This window comes from Euprymna scolopes, chromosome 13, assembly GCF_053919585.1.
Source record: "Euprymna scolopes isolate OS-2025 chromosome 13, ASM5391958v1, whole genome shotgun sequence".
Classification (NCBI taxonomy): Eukaryota; Metazoa; Mollusca; class Cephalopoda; order Sepiida; family Sepiolidae; genus Euprymna; species Euprymna scolopes.
This window is the reverse complement of record NC_136494.1, coordinates 127,584,779-127,605,244: the sequence shown is the minus strand read 5'-3', so window position 1 is coordinate 127,605,244 and position 20,466 is coordinate 127,584,779. Positions and strand designations below refer to the sequence as shown.

Sequence of the window (20,466 nt, the reverse complement as noted above, 5' to 3'; positions counted from 1 at the left end):
AGTTGAAACATAAAAAACTTACCCAGGTAGGTAGAAAAGTAGTTTAGTTTGCCTTTGAAAATATTTAATTGTAGCATATTTATTTGTCCACCTTTTTTTTTTTATTTTGCTTTGTTGGCTATTTTGTAAAATTATTGAAGACTGAAATTTAACTCACATTCCAACCATCCAGGGAGTGGAGTCGTCGTTCCATTCAAACGGTTTCAGGTGATTATTTTGCAATGTTGCAAATGTGTAAATGATATGAGTGCAAAGTGAAACAGAAATGTTTTCAGGGACAAATTTGGCCGGGATTTGTCGATACTGCGACCAGTTTGTGTAATAACACACTTTTTTGTATTCGCCATCTGAAAAATGAAAAGAGGACATGCAAACAAAAATCTGACGTTGTTCAATGAAATCGTTGGATTCATAGAAAGTACAAGTGAAAAATTTTAAATCCAAAAGAGAAAAGTAAAAAGTAGACTTTTAAGCTCCCTGGTAACCGCATTCACTGATTTCGCAATTATTATTTTTTTTTTTAATGAGTCACCACTAAGAGTAGAAAATGGACCTCTGGCTTACTTTCAGCAACCTTGCAACGACAAGGAAATGATGGTGGCTAAGTGGTTAATGACACAGACTCACAATCTGGGTGTGCAAAGTTCAAATCCAGTTCGTTCCACAGAAACACTTTCACTTAAGGATATTGGAAACCTTCACATGGTTCCTCCTATAAGTACCCAATGTATTTCTAGAAAGAATTCTAACCAGAGAGATATCAGGAAAATAAATGTCAATAATAATCATCTGCTTCATTCAAAATGTATAAGTGAATCATCATCATCATCATCATCATCATCATCGTCATCGTCATCGTCGTCACCACCATCATCATCATCATCATCATCATCATCATCATCATCATCATCATCATCAACAGCAACAACAGCAACAACAAACAAACAAACAAACAAACAAACAAACAAACAGGAATAACAACTTGTGATACATGATTTTGAATCTATGGTTAGTTTCTAAACTTGACACTGATTGGTGCAAGCATTTAACTTCATTTTTGGCTTGTCCAATCAGAGACCAGCTATTAGTCGAGCTGAGTACACTTCTGAAGCTGATAAAAGGCAGTGCCAACTAGACTCTCTTCCAGCCAGGAGACTAATGTTTGATTAAAAAAAGGTAAAAGAACCAGCATGCATCATCCGTTTTATTTTGTCGCTAATCTATTTCATTTGTAAAATAAATCTTCAAAACCATTTGATTTAAACTGTTTGTTTGAGGGTGGGTCTGTAGATCATAAAGAAAGTTCATCATCAGAGTTGCCCCCCTTACATGGTGTTTAAAAAAAAATTGCATAGGTATCGATTCTCTGTTTCATAAAACACTTGTTTTCACTAATATTAACAATTAGTATAGATATTCCGAAAAATTGAACCATAGAAAAACTTTTAACAAATATCTTAATGACCCCTGATGACATTAAATAGCTTCGTGGTTGTTCTTCTTTATTATCTACAGACCCACCCTCAAACAAATGGTTTGAATTCTTGTAATGCAGAGCCAACCCTCTTTTTCCTTAGTAGGAAAAGAAGCATGTTCTCAACACCCAAAGAAGGCTGCAGGTTGCAGCAACCAAAAACGTTGTGCTAATAACACCCAAGATGAAAATAATAACCTGATTAATAAACATAACACAAGCATTCACATCTCATCCAAAAAATTCACATCTCATCCAAAAAATTCACATCTCATCCAAAAAATTCACATCTCGTCCAAAAAATTCAGAATTGCAAATTTGATATGTGAATCCCTTTGGAAAAATTCATGTAATGAAAGCAACTCACCCTCATGGCTGCAGATAATCAAGAAGAGATTGGTCTGTGATTAAAGTGGCACAACGTATGAACATATCCGGGTTCAGTGAATTCATCCACCTACTCTTTCTCTTTTCATCATCGATTTCGCTACGCACGTTGGAATTTAAATATATCAACAAAACGCCAACAAAACAGGCAGTTGACTTTTTACTTTTTAGACGAAAATAATTTAAATGGAATCAACAAACTCACAATCTACTTTTGATTGCATAACTTTCGTTCTAGAATTAGAGTCGTTTGTTTGTCTTATTGGGAGCAACATCACTAACATCATGCTGGCCAAATGAATACAACCAGCCTCGGCTCAACCGACAAGATTTTGGCTGGGCACCAGCCCTGGCCCACGGCCAAGTGTAGTATCTGTTCCGGCAGATACTGCAATCAAAGACCATATGTGGGAAAAACCCCACATATAAGACCATTGCCCTTGTGGCAATCAGTTATTGGTCAATGTAGGGGAAACCTTTCATACCAATTGCCACTATCCAGCTCCCCTACTCCCCGGGGAGCTGGTCCTCATTTCCCCAATCTCTCCACATTAAAAAATGGCCTTGTGCCTAATTTACTCAGTGGGGAAGCAAATAAATACACAGCCCCGGCCAGGGGAGTAGGAGGAGGTTCCTGAAATGATGACTGACACTACCAGTCACGTCGACCGAATCCACCAGCACCGAAGGATTCCAGCAGAAGCAGCGAACTTCAACTTCCAGTCTCCAGCAACCTCGCTTGCACCTCACTCCTCTGGCCTGCAACCTCACCTGCACCTCGCTCCTCTGGCCTGCAACCTCTCTTGCACTTCACACATCTGGTCTGCTACCTCGCTCACACCTGGCTTTCTACTGACTGTCCGTTCCTTAACACTGATCTCCTGTTCTCAGTGTCGTCTGTTCCCTAACACTGATCCTCTGTTCTCAGTACCGTCCATTCCCTAACACTGATCCTCCATTTTCAGTGTCGTCCGTTCCCTAACACTGATTCTACATTCTCAGTGTCATATATCCCTTAACACTGACCACCTCATTCTCAGTGTCCACCGGCTGTTTTGGGATCGCCCTGACATCCAGCCGATCGTTTCAGACCTGACGAGCAACCCTGAACCACACTACGTCTAGAGTACCTGTTCCAGACCTCCAGACCTTAGCCCCCAGTGGCGTGCGACCTTCCAGGTGACCAGCATCCAGATCATACGATTTTTCGCTTCCTTTGCAAATAAAAGGTGAACCCTTGTCTTTAACCAAACAACCTGTGTCTGTCATTCTTCTTTGCCTTTTTTCTGTTTACTTTTTGCCTGTGTCTACCTTGGTAGCTGTTGGGTCAATTTTCCCCAGACGACCGCGACCCCGCAACAGAGAAAACAAACACATGCTCCGAGCTCGGGTAAAATCCAGAGTAATTCAGAACTCGGATGTCCCAAGGGACGTAACTCCTATGACCTTCGGTTATCTCCCTTTTATTAACATAATGTTTACAAGAACGACATTACAGATGTCTGGAGCAGCTAACCCCAGGGAAAACAAACAGTGACCACTAACACAAGGCCACAACTAGTTAAGGATGAAGAGATCCTAAGAAAATAGAAGAGGTGGTCATAGATACACCCCCCCCTCTCCGAAGAGGAGGAGGAAAATGGGGAGTTAAACGTTTGGAAAGTAGGCAATTGATTTTCCAGAGAGCTACCTACCAAATTAAGTACCCTTAATGCTCTCAGCCATGAGAATCGATAATAGCACTTACATTTTGGTCTGGTCAAGTAAAAATTCAATGCTGCAAGTCAGTTATTCACTTAAATAAACAGTTACTATTTGTAAACTGAAAAAAAAAAAAAAAACTATTATTTGTTTATAAACTGCGTTTCTGGTTTTGCTTGGTGTGAGGACTTTTCATTGCAATGCTGACTGGATCGACGTCAGGCTTAGCCCAGAACAATGTCTAAACTGATCATGTGCATTTTCACATTCTCACTGTTTTTTGCTTGACTCAGATTCATATGAACCTAAGAAATATATTTTTTAACCATTCATAGATTTTATGATATTGGTAGGTAAAACGCCAAATAATAAGAAGACTTCAGATAGAGTTTGAGTGATCTTAGAAAGTTTATTAAAATACAAAAACTTATTTTTTTGAAGATAAAGAACAGGCAAGAAAAAAATGATTTTGAGAATTTTCAAACTGACATACTTGTGAGATGAAGACCCAGAAAGCAAAGTAAAAGGACACCAAAAACAGTCGCAAATGTGGAGGCCATTATGCTGGAAAAATAAAGCAAAGAAAAAACAACATTATAAAACAGACATTGTCTTTTTATTTGAAAAATGGTCCATTAAGAAACAATTTTATTTTATCCATTTTTTTTTTAATGGGAATCGCTCCAAACAAGCCATGAAGCCATTTTAATGTCAAGAATTTGTTACGGTCACAGATCACTGTCACTGTTCATTTGTTTGTGTAAACAACATATACTGGTAGGCAGAAACAGATATGAAACCTGACACACACGGAAATATGTTACAACCACGTGTGCTAAAAATAGCAACAACCGTTTTCAAACAACAAAGAGAAAACACAAAAACTTCATCTTTCACAATTAAACAAAAATAAAAGACTATTATTTCGAACTTAGATTAAAATAAATATAGTTAATAAACAACGAAGGCATTTTTAACTGTAAGTAATATGGTGTAAAATTAATTATAGTCATTCATTGTTTACCAACTCCATCATTGACCTTGGGGCCTGTAGTACAAACAACTTTCCATAAAGCTAACGATTTTCACAGCAAAGTTCTAATTCAGCTCAGAAGCATGAAGTGCTACCATCTTGACTTGACTCTTGTCAAGTTGGCGAACCGAGTTGCTGTGGAGATGAAGAGCAGCAGCATCAGTACCCAAACAGCCCTTTCCAAAGCTACTCAACAAATTAATTATGCGAATCCTAAACTACCTGCGTAAGATATGCATACTACTCTCTATTGTTGCCTGCCATCTGGTGACTCTCCCTTACAGCCTGCCACTCTGGCTCATTTCTACAGCTTCCAGTGACTCCAGCTTACTCTTTCAGTGTCTCCACCCCACTCCTGCAGCTCTGGCACTTCCAAACACCAGCTCCTGTAGCCCACTGACGTCTGGCTACCTGCTCCAGCGCCCACTGATGTCTGGCTACTCATACGAGTGTCCACCAATGTCCAGCTACCCATTCCAGTGTCCACTGACGTTTGGCTATATGCTCCAGTGCCCACTACCAGTTCCTACTCCAGGGAGCCAAGAATCTTAACCTTACAAGATGCCTGTTCTTGCTCCAGCTGATTCTGAATCTATTGTCATACATTTTATTTTTTTCTTGTTAAACAATAAAACATGATATCTGATCATCTTAAATTGAACATCTGTGCTTTGGCTGTTACCTCTTTGCTTTGTGTCAACTTGATTAGTTGTACGGTTGATTGGCATCGTCACACTGCCTTTCGCCCCTTTGCAGCAAGCTAACAAGAATGAAAGATGATTATCACAAAGAAGATGCATATGCACCTTAATTTTGAAAAGATCAAGTCAACAAGTAGGAAGAAAACAATCAGCAGGAAGAGAGTTCCACAAGTCTGCAGTTCTTAGAAAAAATCTATTGGAATAAGAATCTTCATTATAATGAGGTATCAAATTAGTGAATTGATGGAGACCACTAGACCTTCAAATCAAACGAGCTGGAACCATCGAAGCAGAGAATACATTAGATAATTTAGAATACAAAATTTACACACAAAGTATCATTATATCTTGATTTTGATATTTGTAAATTTGGCATAAAACTTGTGAAAAACTGTTCTGAGAATTTGTTTTATGGCAATGGATCGTCTGAAATCAAATCTATGGTTCCCCTTTGCCAAACTTTCATAAAAAACACTTACCTAACTAGAACTACTATCAACAATTTCATCAACTCCCTATCTGTGCTTACATCTAAATGCAGATTTCATGAACAAAGCTTCTTTCCTAGAATTGTCCGCTTGTGGACCTCTGTTCCACTGGACTGCTTCTAGCTGTATACAATATGGTTGTCTTCAAGCCCAGCGTAAACAAGTTCTTATGAAACTGACCCCTTAATTTAATTACTCAATTGCCATCACTCATTATTACTACACTGTTGTGCTGGTGACCACAGTACAATCATTAATTCTTATCTTCGAGTGGCTTTTGGGCCTTGATAAGCGGTGACGTTCCTGAAAAAAAAAAAAGAAAAAAGACATGGGACGAATAATCTGTTTTTTATTGATAGGACGATTCCAATAGTTTTCCAGATTCCGATACAGTTACCGATTCCGTATGAAACAATTACTAATTGCGATTCTTTATAAATCTCTAAATATTTAATTATAGAGTTGTTATTTATTCTCGATTATTGCAAAACGGAAAAACCCATTTTTGGGGGATGATTTGTATGTAGTTATTTTTACTGATATTTTAAACTCAATAAATATTTTAGTTTTTATTATTTTATCATTATTACCAGCAGTGAAAGATTTTGCTTTAAATAAAATCAAATAAAACAGACAATCAAAAGAATCGTTTTTTGGCACCAGAAAATAGGCACAAAAAAAAATTGTGGGCCAGGTCTCCATCTTTTTATTTCATAATGAAAAGATTATTGACCTGACCAATAGCGAGAACAAGGCCCTCGACATCAGAGGTATGATTTTGACTGTTTGCGATACATAAAGATTGTGTTTCACTATGTCTTTTCTCCATAGAATTGTCTGAATAGTTTGTTACATTAAAAAATACAGTGACAACATAATTTTACTGTTTGTTGAAGATTGCAAATGAAACAAATTTGTAACATATATTCTTATGAGAAAATAAAAGAACACATGTTTCCAAAAATTGCAAATTGAACTTTAATCTATATATATAAATTCATATTCCTGTCTATTTGTTTGTTTGTTCACAATTTTATTAATATATACAAAAGGTCCATTACTTTAATGCTTCATTCATTCCTATATATATATATATATATATATATATATATATATATATATATATATATATATATATATATATATATAGTATGATTCGTGTAAAATAGACATTGCATATTTCATTAAGGAAAATCGATTTATTAAATAATGGTGTGTTAGTTATTGTTTATAGTGAGAGAATTGTTTTAAGTGTTCTATGTAAGTTTATTATTTAAATTTGATTTATATTGATAACATATTTAATTTAATTTATTTTGCCAACATCGATTTTTTTTTTATAAAACAGTTTCAGTTATTTGAGTTTTGAGTTATTTCCCTTCCTTAAAAATAATTCACTTTCACAGCATTATTTTTTAAATCAGTTCAAATAAAATAATTTCCGTGATTTCGCAATTAACGTTTTGGTCCAGTGGATTTCTATTTCAAAATAAACAAACAATTCAATTCAACTACGATTCTTTATTCAAAACAAAGACAAAAAAACTTTCATTTACGTTCTTTTACCAGTTTTTTTTCTTCACATTTTTTTTGACTGCTAATTTTTTTTTCTTTTAATAACACAATAAGTCATAACTCATCATTTTTATAATATAAAAACGTGTATTTCGGTTAACACAAATTCTATTTTTGGTATTTTTGAAACCGAATTATTTGCAGTTTGTTTCCGTTGCAACAAATCGTAATAACAAATCTTTCTAGACTGACGGAGCATAAAAGAAATTCGCTTAAACTGGAATATAGTCATAAAAAGGTGCTCAATATCTGGAGAATAGCTTCTCTTCGTATCCCTTCTGCCGAAATATCTGGTGGAGAGTTTGTCACGTACTTCTGCTTTTTTCGGCGCGGGGGGGGGGGAGATTACATTATCGTGTTTCCATTTGTTATCTTATTTTTTCAATTTTTGTTTGGGTAACGATGGAGTTGATATATAATAATGAAAAGCTGGTCAATATTCTTAGTATAGCAGGTGTGGCCAAACCGAACTTCATGTCGACCCTGGCAACGTTGGGTATCCATGCTAGTATATATATATATATATATATATATATATATATATATATATATATATATATATATATATACTAGCAAAAGTACCCGTCGTTGACTGGGTTCAAAAACAGCCTACAGAAAATGGACTCTGATTTATGAAAGTATGATAGGTTATGAAAAAGAAGGGTTGTAAAGAGATAGCTTCGAATTTGGGGGTATCAAAACCAAAGCAAAATATGATGAAAGTAAAAATAAAATAGATAAACCCCATAATTTATTATACCATACCTGTTCACACTGAAACACTTATCACAATATTCTGTGGATCTATATTAATAAACCTTGTTAAACTTTGTGGTATATTTCCATTCTATGGAGGTCAAGTGCGAACGAACACCTCATATTTATTCAAACTAAAATATAATTATCAAAGTATACTTACGCAGATAGATATGAAAAGTCTTTATTAAAGTTTGTGCCTATTTCCATTCTATGGAGGCCAGGCGCGAACGCAGATCCCACTATTTAAGTTAAAACATACTTATCAAAGTATTCTTATGTACATCTATATTAAAAAACGTTTTTTTTTTTATTTTTTTATTTTTTATTTCCATACTTTGTGGACCAGGCGTGAACGCAGACCCCACAATTTTAATGAACCACCGTTCTGCCAGATCAAACATACCTATTCCTGTATCTCGATACATCTTCTATCATTATATGTAATCAATTTTTTAAAATAGTCAACCATATAAGAGCCTATTTGTGACCACACACACACACACACATACACACACACATTCAGCTTTATATTATAGAAGATATATATATATATAGTCATCTACATACAGTGCAGCTAGCAGGATCAAAACCTGACCGCCCAAATGACAGGCAAGGCTTCTCACCATTGCGCTCTCTCTCTCTCTCTCTCTCTCTCTCTATATATATATATATATATATATATATATATATATATATATATGCTCTGAATACTAATTGAAGATCAGACAAATTTAGTATATTTAGTATTATTTATATTTATATTTATAAATGCTATGAATGGAAAAACATTATTCTTGGAATATTTACAAAAAAAAACTATATCTCTATATATCTATATCCATATATATATATATATATATATATATATATATATATATATATATATATATATATTATTTTTAAAATATAATTATCCACTGACATGTGTTTCATCGCCTACGACTCATCAGAGTGGCTGAATCTAGCAAGATTCGAAATCGTGACCTCACGGTAATGACCCTAAACCCCTTACCGCTGACCCATCTTGCACGACTGTCTGGATATATCGCGAATTACTTAGATGTTGTTTGTTTTTTTTTTTTGGTTTTAGCGATATATTTTTTTTTTTTGAATGAATTCAATTATTTACGAAAGTGCATTTTTACCTAAATGCGAGTTGGGAATAATTTTCCCTTTAACCAATTTGGTACCCCCACATGGGGAGCGGTATATATATTATTTTCAAAATATAATTATCCACTGACACGTGTTTCGTCGTCTACGACTCATCAGAGTAGCTGAATCTAGCGAGATTCAAAATCAGGACCCCACGGTGCATATATATATATATATATATATATGTATATGTATATATATACATATATATATATATATATATATATATATATATATACATATATATATATACATATATATATACATAGATATATAAATACCTGTTCACATACACCTTTCACGATAAAGCTAGAACCCAGAATTAGATAGAATCGAGCAATTGCATCGACAACGGGCAATGCCAGACCCAAAGTGGGTTTCGATGTACTGCATCTCATCAGTGATGTGCTCCGACATAGGCGCGAACCCAGGTCATCGCACTCATGAAGTGTGCAATACTGACGACCTAACCATATGGGCCACGGCGCAATCTATTGGCTATGCCTCGATTTTTTAAATTCTTATATTTTTCATCCAGTTCTACATTCTACGATGTGACAAGCAACGCGTCTATACAACTAAGATAGTTACTGCTGGTATGCAGGCGGTAGATATCACATCTACAAACATTAACTGAAATTAGCCGACTCCCCAGACACGATTTCGGAACAACCTTATTTTGTTGAGGGACATCTACGCTGTCTGTTGTTGATGCAATTGCTCGATTCTATCTAATTCTGGGTTCTAGCTTTATCGTGAAAGGTGTATGTGAACAGGTATTTATATATCTATATATAATCTCCTCTTAATGTCTAATATATATATATATATATATATATATATATATATACATGTATATGTATATCTTATATATATACATATATACATGTATATATACATATATATATATATAGTCTTGGAAGTTTTTAACCTTTAAAACTATACAAAAAAATATTTTTTATCATTCGTTTGAAAACCATCTAGTCAGTAAGTCATTTAATCACCTGCAATCACTGCATCAACTCGCTCTCGAATTTACTATAATACCAATAATTTATTTTTCAAGGGATCATCAGTTGTTTACCATGAAACACTGTTTCAGGGATTTAAAAACAAAACAGTATATTACATCATGGCTCCTCAGCAGTGTTGATCAAACACCACCACCCTTAATCTTAGGAAGAAGACATGTTTCAAACATTAGATCCAGTTTTCTATTCTTAATTGCAATTACTAAACTTTTCATACTATAAAAATGAATTTCTTACCTGTGCGATTCATCAATTTCCACATTTATAATGAATACATTTTTTAATTTTTTAATTTATTAGTCTTGTATTTATAAGATTAGTATTTAGTATATTCACATTCTTATTTAAAATTAGATATATAAAGGTTAAAAATATTTTTACATATATACATTTTTTTTAATTTTTTTATTTTTTATTATAAATTTATTATATGTAATTATAAATTCATTTTATACATTGCTAATATAGTTTTGGATTTCCTTTATTAATATAGTCTGGTTTATCTTAAACGATTCAAAAGCATCAGGATAACGAACAAATGCTTTATTTAACTGTTTTAATATTTTATTTTTATCCCCACCTTGTTTTATCATCCTTATTACTAAACTAGAAACTGGTGGTATAAAGTCTGTTAGTTTTAAAGTAACGCGAGCTATTCTCAAAAACTCTGACATAATGGTTCCATAAAACATAAAAACAGGGCAGGTGCTATCTTTATGGGGCATACGTACTATTTTAAAGGGGAAAGCGTTTCTTTTATCAAATATTTTATAAAGAAAAATCCCATATATATATATATATAGTAATTTATAAAATATATATGGCGATTAAGCTACACTGAATATTCCACGTTTCATCCACTCTAGGACTCTTCAGGCTTGTATACAGTGATGATCATATTTATTGGCACGGTAAAATAAAAGTTAAATTTTGTCTACTAAATTCTAAAAAAGGGATTAAATTAAAGAAAATAACAAAGTATATTATGTATTTTTAACTGGCCTTTCGGATGCAGCAATCGGATTTTAGAAAAAATAAATAACAAAGGAACAACAAACATAATTGCAAAAAACCCTTGTTCAAAATTATTGGCACGATTTATTTAATAATCAATTGTATAGCCTTTGGCCTTGATTACCTTCCTCAGTCGCTTTTCATAGTTTACAACCAAGTTGTTGCACTCTTCAGTAGTAATTTTAGCCCACTCTTCCTGACAATAATCCTCCAATTGAATAAGATTCTTAGGCTTCCTTTGCATTACCCTCAATTTTAATGTTCTCCATAAATTTTCAATTGGATTAAGGTCTGGGCTTTGTGATGGCCACTCCAAAACATTAATATGATTGTCCTCAAGCCATTTATTAGTCAGTTTAGCCGAATGCTTTGGGTCATTATCTTGCATGAACCACCAACGACGACCAAGTGAGAGCTCTTTAGCAGAGTCTTTCAGGTTTTCATCCAATATTTTAACATAATCTTCCTTTTTTATGCTACCTGTGACCTTAACAAGTCGCCCTGGTCCAGAGGCAGCAAAGGATCCCCAAAACATCAAACTGCCTCCACCGTGCTCCACTGTGGGTATGGTGTTCTTAGGCAGGAAAGCTTCGCCAGATTTTCTGTAAATATAAGACACTTTATTATGGCCAAATAACTCTATTTTCGTTTCGTCAGTCCATAGAACACGTTTCCAGAATGCAACATCTTTATCAATATGACGTTTTGCAAAGGCTAGCCTTGCTTTCAGGTGCATAGGCTTCAATAAGGGAGTCTTTCTCGGACGACATGCTTTTAAACCAGCTCTCTTCAAAACTCTACCAACTGTATGTCGAGATACATTCACTCCAGAGGTGCTCTGTTCATCAACAATCTCCCCAACAGAGATCCTTGGGTTTTGTTTTACTTGTCGAACAATTTTCCGTTCATCTCTTGGGGAAAGAATCCTTTTTCTCCCTCTACCCTCTAAACTCATAACGTGGCCTTGCGATTTGAACTTGTTTATTATGGCTCTAACAGTGGATTTGGGAAGGTTTAGCTTCTTTGAAATCTTATCATAGCCCTCCCCATTGGTATGGCATGCTACAACAAGCTTCCTGACGTCTTCGCTGTGTTCCTTAGTTTTAACCATGGCGATTGAAAATTATAATTTAGTCACTTATAATAGTTTAAATAAATCGCTATCTAAAAATTATCTGAAAAAAATTATTCACTGAATTAGCGTTAAACAAGCATAATATGGCTATAAAAAGTTCAGAAAGCACGTAAACCGGAAATTGATTGATATTATACTGATACTAAAAGAAAAACAAAGCCGTGCCAATAATTTTGAACAAGGGTTTTTTGCAATTATGTTTGTTGTTCCTTTGTTATTTATTTTTTCTAAAATCCGATTGCTGCATCGGAAAGGCCAGTTAAAAATACATAATATACTTTGTTATTTTCTTTAATTTAATCCCTTTTTTAGAATTTAGTAGACAAAATTTAACTTTTATTTTACCGTGCCAATAAATATGATCATCACTGTATATATCTTATATATATATATATATATATATATATATATATATATATATATATATATATATATATATGTATGTATGTATGTATGTATGTCTCTCTCTCTCTCTCTATATATATATATATATATATATATACATATATACATATATATATATATATATATATATATATATATATATATATATACTATGGAGTTATAAAAGAATATATCTTTAATAAAGCAAACCTATCAAGATTGAGAAAGAAAAGGGCAATGCTTCTCATCAGAAAAGAAGTATCAGAAATATACAAAATGTAAAATCTAGATAAAAACTGACTTACTAATATTTAGATTGCAAATGAAGGCATCTATACTCCTACAAATTTTGTTTTTTGTGTATTGATATTCATATTAAAAACCCTTTCTTCTATTTATTTAAAAAGAAAATACAACTTTGTTATATATAGGTCTTGGAATTGCATTCATCTGCAAAAGATACAAGAAGATAAAAGTCATTTTTTGATTCATTTGATAAAGTTTATGCAAACTCATGTTTTAGTAAGAAAATGTTCGGTAAATATGAGACATGAGGACTAATATAAAATATGCTTGGAGAGGTTACACACAATCTTGCATCACGAGTCCATGAATGTAATCCGTCTGTAGGCAGGCATGCACATAGGCAAGTCGATGTGAACTAACCCTAAGTCCCAGTGGTTACACCTTCAACTCCGTCTAATGATGGATCCCTAAAATGGAACCAGACATTCACTGGTTACTGGAAATTACCGCTCTGATGCCCAAAGCACACAAAACATGTACAACCCTAAGTCTGTGTGGCAATATTTTTAACTCATTGGCATGCTGTCTGTTGTCCGATGCTGTGGTTGTGTTCCTACTTCGTAGATGCTCTGGTGATGCTGATATGCTGCTTCTCTCAAGCTGCAGCTTGGGCATCAGGCTTCAGGGTAGATCTAAAATCGACTCTGTTACTCTCAAAATCAACAGATAATCAACAATTAATGAAAACTCGGAGATCGATTTTTACAAACAAAAATCATTATTTGTGCACAATAGGTCCATATATAGTTTGTGCAAGAAAAGTTAAATGATTCCCGGATTTAAGGAGAACAAACTAATATTTTTGGATGCAAGTTTTTCAACTTAATTCGATTTTTGCTGCAACATTCAAGACAAGGTCTATGTTTGTCTGTCTACTTGGTCGGTTGTGGGGAAAGTCTCTCTTTCCACTTTGCTCTTTTGGGGGGTCTCCAGCTTTGGGCTGTTAGCCCAAAGTCGAAGTCTGTCCTATCTACTAAACAAATGGTTTTTACGTAAACCACTAAACTCAATCTTTTTCTTGCAAACATGGGCTTTTAAGCTCATGCTATTCTGATCAATGTATGGAGGGCGTTTTGGGGGTCACTACTTGTAAAATCTCTGTTTATATTACACTTGAACTTCTGCATGTCAGTTCAGTTGGGGACGCAGGAACCTAGAAGGGAATTCCAAAGTATTAGAGTAGAAGGCTTTCTGGCATCTGGGGATCTCTATTGTGTAGGGGTGGAATTTTGCTGCTTGTCGGGTTTGTCGGCAGTATTTATGTTGAGGCGATACAAGAGTTTGGAGAATGAGCCATTAAAATACTTGTAAAACAGGCAGAGGGATTCAACATTTTGTCGATGGGACAAAGGCTGAAACTTAGCAGAAAGTTCAGGACCTATTAGGTTGGTGACTCTCTTTTGAACCCTGTCCAAGAGTGAGAGACTAGTAGCAAATGCACCAGGCCAAATGTGATAACAATACTCCATACATGGGTGAATGGTCACGTTGCAGAGGTACAAGATATTTTCAGGTGTAAGTAACTTTCTAACACAGTAGAGAGAGCTCACCTTCTTTGCAGCAGCCGTGGCAATGCCCTCGATGTATCTGTTCCAACTCATGTTCCCTGTAAACGTTAAGCCGAGGAGTTTGAACAAAGTACTTTCAGATAATGTATCATTAGCCATAGCTATTAGTGGTTGAGAAGGTTTCTTAGAATTATTAAATGAAAAAAACTTAGTCTTGGCAACATTGAATGTTACCATCCATTTTTGTTTCCATTCCACTACAGACTGGAGGTCTTCCTCTAGGGTTTCTGACATTGTCTTGATTGCATTGATATGTGTTCATTCATTTTCCTCTCGTGCCTGTTATAGATCATGGTGTCGTCAGCAAATATACCCATCTCAGAGACAATTTTATCAGGGGGTCATTTATGAATATCAGGAATAATAAAAGTCAAAAGATTGACCCCTGAGGCACACCCACATTTATATCATATTGTTTTGACATATGACCATCAGAGACTACCTGGATTCTTTTCTTATTTAAGAAGGATTTAATTATGTTAAGTATTCGTCCAGTGATACCATATGATCTGATTTTCCTGAGAATACTCTGTTAAAAGCCTTGGATATATCTAAGGCTACCGCCTTACCTTCTCCTGCTTTATCTACTCCATGGTATATACATTCAGAGATTACAGGATATCTGCAGTGGAATGGGCTTGCCTAAATTCATATTGTTGGTCGGTCAAAAGTTTAGGAACTGTAAGGTGATGGATCTAGTTAATTATAGACTTGAATATTTTGGCAAAGAGAGGGAGGAGGCTAATAAGGTGATAATTTAATGGGCCAGTTCTTTTATCATAATTCTTGTAAACTGGTACCACAGAAGCAGTTTTCTAGCAGTCAGGAAAGCAAGATCTGTTAAGGCATTTTTTGAAAAGTTTGAAGAGAACTGGAGCAAACTCAGCAGAGTATTTTCTTAATGGTACAGCTGGGAGGAGATCAGGTCTGCATGCTTTTGAGGTGTCTAGGTTTTTATGATATCATGCACCTGAGAAGGTGTGACTTTCAGATCATCTAGTGTCCGCAAAGGAAAATCAGGGAGGAAGTGGTTTGCTGGGTTCAATGTAGAGTTCAAGGCAAACTTACTGGTAAGCATGTTAGTCTTCTCGGTTGCCATGCAAACGACCTTATGATTGTTGGATAGTGAGGGAATTGTTGATTGCCCATTATTTACTACACTGTTGTAGATTTTCCAGACATCATGAGTTCCTAATTTCTGCGTTTCACTGTGTTTTCTGGTGGTTTCAATATATTCTCTCTTAGTTGTTGCTATTTCTTTCTTACAATTACTTCTTTCTTCAATAAACATTTGCCTATTTGTACTGGACTTATGTTGGATAAATCTGCGGTATGCATGCTGCTTTTGAGCAATGGCAGCTGCACAAGTAGAAGTAAACTATTGGGGAGAGTGGGGTTTGCTATAGAACTTACGTGTGGGAACATGTGCTTCAATTGCCACTTTGAACCATTCAGTAGTCTCATTTGTACACTGTTCTGCAGGAAGACAATAAATATCCCCATGGAGCATCTCTGATGAGATCCCTCATGGCTTCCCAGTCAGCCTTCTTATAGTATATGTGTTTAGAAATAGAGGATTACAGCAATAGAATCTTCATGAATATTAAGAGTTCTTGTAGACAAAGGGAGAGTCTTTAGTTGAGATATAGAAGAGTTCTGATGTTGACAGTTTTAGTACCATACGTTACATGAGTCTGAAATACTTCGCTCAATTATATGAATTATATTTTCTTAATTAAATGTTATTAAAGAGAGTGTTCATTGCTTTTTATATTATTAGAAAGAAATTGAAAAAAATGTTTAAATGCTGTGCGTGTGTGCTCGTTAAGTTGCGATGGATTTTAGGCATTTCTTTTAGTGCCGACAAGGCCAACAATTTAAGTTGTGGGAACATGATGAGAATTGGCAGCGAACCGGATGTTAACGCATCCACCATGAGAGACAAAATAAAAAATCGTCGTTTGCACATGGCTCCACGCATCGCTTCCGCTTGGGAAGAAAAAAATAAGATAACCACAAAATAATTATCGACCAATGGCAGAGCTCCGCGCCTAAAATAAACACCTCAAATATCACAGTCGCTGGGAGCCGGTTTGCCACTATAAAATGAGGGGACCAAAAAAGGAGAAAGAGGAGATTCGCCCTGCTGCGTCAGTGAACGCACGGACAGATTCTCCCACCCGACCTAAAGAGATGAAGAAGAAAAAGAAATAAGGCACCAGTGAACTAAAGCCGACTACGCTCTCATGTTATGGGCCAAACGCCTTCAATTCTAAACAATGCCTAATTCACACAAACCAAAGAAGAGAGGAGGAAAAAGAAGACGAAGATGCTGGGCTGCTAGCTGCTGATGAAAAAGTCACTCACTTTCCAGTTATAAGCCAGGACACGCATCACTGACTGCAGGATGACCGACCTCTACCCTAACCGTCTCCATCGTCCAAAAGACAAGTTACATTTTATGAATATACAAACATTCTACGAACATTCATTCCTTGTCAATTCATACATACCTACAAACATTTTACGAACATTCATCTCCTTTGTTAAATCACATTCCATCCTACGAACACTTTGCCTCTCCTAATACAAATTGTTGGTAGTAAATAAAATCGGCTCTCAACCTTCAACATTCGTCTGTCTTTAATTATATGGAGTCAGAATCTACACACTTCCAACGTTATTCATTTCATAGATTCTTGGTTGTGGCCTCTATGGCATCCTTTTCCACCCCTAATCCCTTTTTATAAAAACATAGGCTACAAAGTACAGAAGAGAGAGAGAGAGAGAGAGAGAGAGAGAGAGAGAGAGAGAGAGAGAGAGAGAGAGAAAAAAAAGAGCAAAATGACTTTTTATTTATTTCATCATGTGCTCAACTCGCATGGGAAATGACCTATGATTGGGCAAGCCAGGAGGTTAGCTGCGTGCCTGCGTCAATCAGCTTTGAGCTTGTACATGAAAGCTATTTAACTATTAAACCCGCGAAACAACTCCGCTGGTTTCACCACAAATGCCTTGGGCATCTTGTCACTGTTGTTGCCAAATGCCTTCTCCAAGGTCAATGGGTCATAATTGTATGAGTTGATGGAACTAACAATTGAATCAGGTTTGATATTTGAACATTTACAAACTATACACTTCATTCATAAGTAAAAATGCAAGGTTGTTATATTTGTGCTGTTTTCGCTATTAACAAAATATAATAATAATTTATAATCAAAATGTAGTGATCGTTGTTTCTAAATCTCATTTATTCTCTCACCTTTCTTTGGCTTAAGAAGGAGGCTAGTTACTTTGGCCCTTTTCCAGATCTAAGCAGCCTTCAAGTAAAAATGGTGAACCTTACTGAATACTTTGATCTGATCTATGTTGATGAGCCGATTCAGTAGCTATGTAGCATGCGGAAGTTATCCTGAATATTTTAGAGTGTTGCTGTACGCTTATGCCGCGTTTCGTATTTCTACTACGACGGCCATTTTTTCATTGGTAAACAATGTCACGTACACCACCTGTCAGTGAACAACCCTTTCCTCGTTACGAACTGAGAAGAAAGAAACCTAAATTCAACCCTTTCTCCATTAAACAGAATAGGAGAGACATTGATTCCGAGCTGAATCAAACATAAACACAATAAATTTACATTGGAAATCCTATTTATTGTGATTCATTCAGTGAGAAATTAATTCTGTTCTTTTGTTTATCTACTGAAAGAGCGTACTTGTTGCAACCACGCTATTTCATAAATACCGCTCTTAAGCCAGCTAGGAAGCAGGAAGCCTTATGCAATTCTCTACCGATATAAAAACCAGGTACGGCCAATGATAGAGTACTGTTGCCAGGAGCTGCTAGAAGTAGCTTATCCTGCCTTGACAGAGTTCAAAATAGACTTCGTAACTTAGTGGGGATGCCCTTTTCTCTTCCCTACAACCTCTTTCCCACAGAAGAGACGTTGCGAGCCTGTCTCTGCTTTATCGTTATTTTCATGGCAAGTGCCCGTCTGAGCTTCAATCTAGGATCCCCCTTCGACAAACTTTCACAAAAAACACTCGTTTAGCCAAAACCACTATCAATAATTTTCCACACTCTTTATCTGTGCCTAAACCTAAACATAGATTCCATGAATAAAGGTTCTTTCTTAGAACTACACGCCTGTGGAACTCTCTTCCGTTTGCCTGCTTTCCAGCTGATTACAATTTGATTGTCTTCAAGTCCAATGTAAACAAGTTCTTGATGAACCGTCCCCCTAAGTAATCCAATTTACAAAATTTCCACTACTTATGATTACTATGCTATAATCCCATTGACTAATGTATACCCATTGACCCTTATCCTCGAGTGGCCTCCGGGCCTTGATAAGTGATGAATCGTTTGTAAAAAAAAAAAGCCTCCGGATGTGACGTTGACGCTCCCAGTCAAGTTGACGAGCCCAGCAGCCAAAGGGCCTCAGCATCATCAGCAGTAGTTCAAACAGCCCTTTTCAGGGCTACCTTTTCCACATTAATTATTTTTTTATTTTTTTTATTTTTTTTTTATTACATTTTCACCCCAAACAAGGCACATTGCCACTTTAATGTAGGGGGCTACTATCAGGGGAAACATCTACTGGGGTACTATGTAGGGATTAGGGCAGCGAGATGTTGGTTCACGTTGCACTTGAACTTATGCATGTCAGTACAGTTGGGGAAGCAGTGACCTGGAATGGAATTCCAAAGTCTAGCAGTTCTGGGGAAGAAACTACTGGAGTAGAAAGATCTTTTACATCTAGGGATCTCTACAGTGTGGGGGTGGGATTTTGTAGCTTGTCGGGTCTGTCGAGGGTGTTCACGTCGTGGGGGCACAAGTGCTTGCAGTTCTTCAGAGCATTCACCATTATAATACTTGTAGAACAGGCAGAGGGATGCAACGTTTCGACGATGGGACAGAGGCTGAAGTTTTGATGCCAGTTTAGGGCCTATCAGATTTGCGACTCTCTTTTGAACCCTGTCAAGGAGCGAGAGACTAGTAGCCGATGCACCGGCCCAAATGTGACAACAATACTCCATACATGGGCGAATAGTGGCCTTATAGAGGTACAGGATACTTTCGGGTGTTAGAAGTTTTCTAGCACGGTAGAGAGAGCCCACCTTCCTCGCAGCGGCCCTGGCAATGCCCTCGATGTAATTGTTCCAGCTCATGTTTCCTGTGAACGTTAGGCCAAGGAGCTTGAAAGACGTACTCTCAGCTAAAGAGTTGTTGGCCATTGCTATAGGTGGTAGAGAAGGTTTCTTGTAATTATTGAATGAAACCAGTTTTGTCTTGGTGGCATTGAACGTTACCATCCATTTTTGTCCCCATTCCACTACTGATTTGAGGTCATCCTCTAGTGTTTCTGCCATTACTTTAGATATATGTTCATTTGTTTTCCTGTCGTGCCTGCTATAGAGTGTGGTGTCATCAGCATATATACCCATCTCAGAGGCAATTTTGTCGGGGAGGTCATTTATGAATATCAGGAACAGCAGAGGACCAAGGATAGATCCCTGGGGCACTCCCACATTTATATTATATTGTTTAGACGTACGACCGTCGAGGACAACCTGGATTTTTCTCTTATCTAAGAAGGATTTAATTATGTTAAGTATTCTACCAGTGATACCGTAAGATCTAATCTTCCTGAGGAGACCCTCATGCCATACCCTGTCAAAAGCCTTAGATATATCTAGAGCTACCGCTCTGCCCTCTCCCGCTTTGTCCAGTGAATGGTTGTTTATTATGG

The 20,466-nt window shown here is 36.1% G+C and overlaps 1 protein-coding gene across 1 annotated transcript in view; it reads right to left on the bottom strand.

The window, feature by feature from the left end:
• Positions 1-20,466, bottom strand: part of LOC145292182 (chitotriosidase-1-like) — a 75,299-nt gene that overhangs the window by 41,666 nt on the left and 13,167 nt on the right. The window contains exons 2-3 of the mRNA XM_080138470.1: positions 4,056-4,126; positions 158-347 (exon numbers count right to left, since the gene is read on the bottom strand). Of these exons, the coding sequence (XP_079994596.1) occupies positions 158-347; positions 4,056-4,122 (257 nt within the window). The 5' untranslated portion in view covers positions 4,123-4,126. The remainder of the gene's footprint in view (positions 1-157; positions 348-4,055; positions 4,127-20,466) is intronic.